Below are 2,765 nucleotides of genomic sequence, written 5' to 3'. Positions count from 1 at the left end.
GCACCCGGCGCCGCAGCCGCCGCCGCCAGCGCCAGCAGCAGCAGCAGCAGCGCCGACCAAAAACCACAGCTCGACTCCTCCTCCTCTGTTCATCTCATTAAAACATTTGAACAAATTAAAAAATGTATTCTCCTCTGTTGGAGCGGAGGAAACAGAAGTCACTAAGGTACGAGGACGACAGTCGAAGTTCGTTACCTTTTTGAGAATGCCAGTGAGTCTCTCCGTCTCACAGTCGATGATGATCTGACCCTCCTTTCTCTTGTCCAGATCCTGGAACACCTTCAGAAACGAGGCTTCTGTCATGGTCTCCACATTAACTGAGGTCACCAGCCAGTTCCTCTCTGCTGCCGTGTCCAGAACCTTCTGCAGCACAATAAGTCCTGGAGGGAAGTAAAAACAAACGTCACCTGTAGGGGGAGCCGTACACAGAGTAAACCAGGACGTGGGATTGTTGACATTACAAATGAAAAGTGTGTGAGTGAAACACAAACAAAAATGTGACACAAAAATCCCAGCAGCGCTCAGGTGAGGGCGGGGTTGGACCACAGTTTGGTTACCTGTCAGTTTACCATACCTGTCAGAGTGACATACACTACCTTACTGAGCGTGCTCAAAAAAAGTACAAGACTGACCACGTGACAGTCAGAATCTGCCTATTGACTGGCAGCCGTTCCTCACAGCTCTCACAGCTCAACTGTTGCCATGGTTACCTGAAGCCACCCCCCCTCCCGCCCCTTCCACAGGAGAGGTTGGCAGAGCAGAGTGGCTCATCACTGTCTCAGTCCCAGCCATGTTAGTAACGCTTCATTTAGACATCAGGAAACACACACACACTGACACAGACAGGTGTGTGTTCTACCTCAAACATCACATTCACAACAGTAACTCTGGGCCTCATCAGTGACGACCGTCCACGCTCACGGCCGGCTTCACGGCCTCCGTCAGCACGAGGCTGAAGACAGAGCTGAGCTCCACGGAGGAAGAGCTAACAGTCGACGCACGCTAAGGCAGGAAATAAGAGGCGATTAGGAAGCACATTGATCTTCAGCTTTGATTTACACTCTGACTCAGTCTTTTACTCCTTTGCTGTTGGCAGCAGACCAATCAGATTTGTCTGGAGCTGGCAGCCCGTCGTCCCAGAACGTGAAAATAAAGCAATTTCGGCGACAGCAGAGTGGCAGCCAATACCCAGATGAATTAAAGCAATTATAAAAAAAATCACAAATGTAAACTAAAACCTGATTTGGTTCCATTTGTTCTCGTCTTACTCTAAGCTGCTAAATGCTGCTGAAGCCACCGTGGGCCGACAGGCGCCGCATATTCTCTCAGCTTGTTTGTCCACAATCATACAGGCACTTTGTGCATATTGAGCAAATGTAAAAAGGGCTTATCTGACGACAACAAACACAAACAGAGAGGCTGTCGGAGGATGAATGAGAAAGGCGTCTCCACCTGTGAAAAATGATTGCTGGGTTTATTAAAATGCACGGCAGCTGCTCCCCAGGCCATTCACACGGGCTGTTTGACACCAGGTCATTAAGACGTAAAAGATGGTTCTTGTTTCAGCACCACATACAGTAGGACCAGGCCAGGGATCAGCTTCATGAATCACACAGCAGAAATCTGCAGCTATGTTAAATGGGAGCGCTGCACCGGGTGTTTCAGCTCCACCTGTTGCCTCTCTCCCTGGGACGATTTAACTCCTGACTCTGACGCTTTAAAACAGTCATTTTAAAACTAAGAATCAACATGGAATCATGAGCCGCAGTTCATCACAGCCTGGGAGAAACTCAGTAGATCCAGAGGTCAGACCAGTCCAGTGTACAGTTTTTGAGTGGCGCTTTCAATGTCTGACAATGAACCCCCCCTCCCCCCCACGAGAGAACAACAAAAATCAGTTTCATCCAAGAGCCGTCCATGAAAATCCAGACTCTAATCCACCGTTGTCGTTCTGTTCTTCCTGTGTTGTGTTGCAGCAGCAGTTATTCCACTTTCTCACCGTCCCTGGAACTAAGTCAGTCTAACTGGTCTCTCTCTCTCTCACCTGCTGTGGCGTCTCAACAGAGGAAATAAGGATGTGCTAACCATGTGAAGAAAATGTCATGTGACTGCGTGTTAATCTGTGGTGGTATCCACGGGCTTTTATTTTGAAAGGAAGCTCAGTTGTGGTTTTTAGTCTCAGCTCTTTAAATGCTGTTGAACATTTCCTGCTATACATTTTTCCTGCAGGGGGCGCAACACCCCACTGTCCTGCTTCATCATTTAACTCCACCCCTTACGTACTCTGACCCCCTCCTCCCATAGATCCCCAGATGAAGCTGTCCCACAGTCTATTCAGCTGTCCATGGTGCTGAATCTATTTCAGCACCATGGACAGCGCCACATAGAAAAGTAGGCCTGAAAGGTCCATTTTTAATTCAAGGTTACCCCGTTACTGGACCACCTGTTTGTTCTTGTGAATGTACAGCTGGGCAGCAGCCAACTCAACAACGTTAATGCACAATGAGGTTGTGTGTTCGAATCCCTGTCGCCTCCTCTACCCTGCAACACCTTCATTTCAAACCCCGTCACACGGCCTGTCTGTTCTCCGTCTCCCTCCTGAGTCCTCGTTCTTCATTGTTTTGGTGTGAAACACCTTTAAATGTAGCTGATAATCCCAAACACACCACAGCCGCTGTGATGGTGAGGCTATAATCCCAAACACATCACAGCCGCTGTGATGGGGAGGCTATAATCCCAAACACAACACAGCCCCCGGGGTGGGG

At 48.9% G+C, this 2,765-nt stretch overlaps 1 protein-coding gene across 4 annotated transcripts in view; it reads right to left on the bottom strand.

Annotated features, from left to right (window-relative positions):
- gria1a (glutamate receptor, ionotropic, AMPA 1a) overlaps positions 1–2,765 on the bottom strand; it is a 44,660-nt gene that overhangs the window by 27,088 nt on the left and 14,807 nt on the right. For all 4 annotated transcript variants that reach the window (XM_008327628.3, XM_008327633.3, XM_008327629.3 and 1 more), the window contains exon 4: positions 196–380. In XM_008327628.3, the coding sequence (XP_008325850.1) occupies positions 196–380 (185 nt within the window). The remainder of the gene's footprint in view (positions 1–195; positions 381–2,765) is intronic.

This window comes from Cynoglossus semilaevis, chromosome 15 (genome assembly GCF_000523025.1).
Source record: "Cynoglossus semilaevis isolate Cse_v1.0 chromosome 15, Cse_v1.0, whole genome shotgun sequence".
Lineage (NCBI taxonomy): Eukaryota > Metazoa > Chordata > Actinopteri > Pleuronectiformes > Cynoglossidae > Cynoglossus > Cynoglossus semilaevis.
The sequence above is the reverse complement of the archived record's forward strand: the minus strand, read 5'-3'. Positions and strand labels throughout refer to the sequence as shown.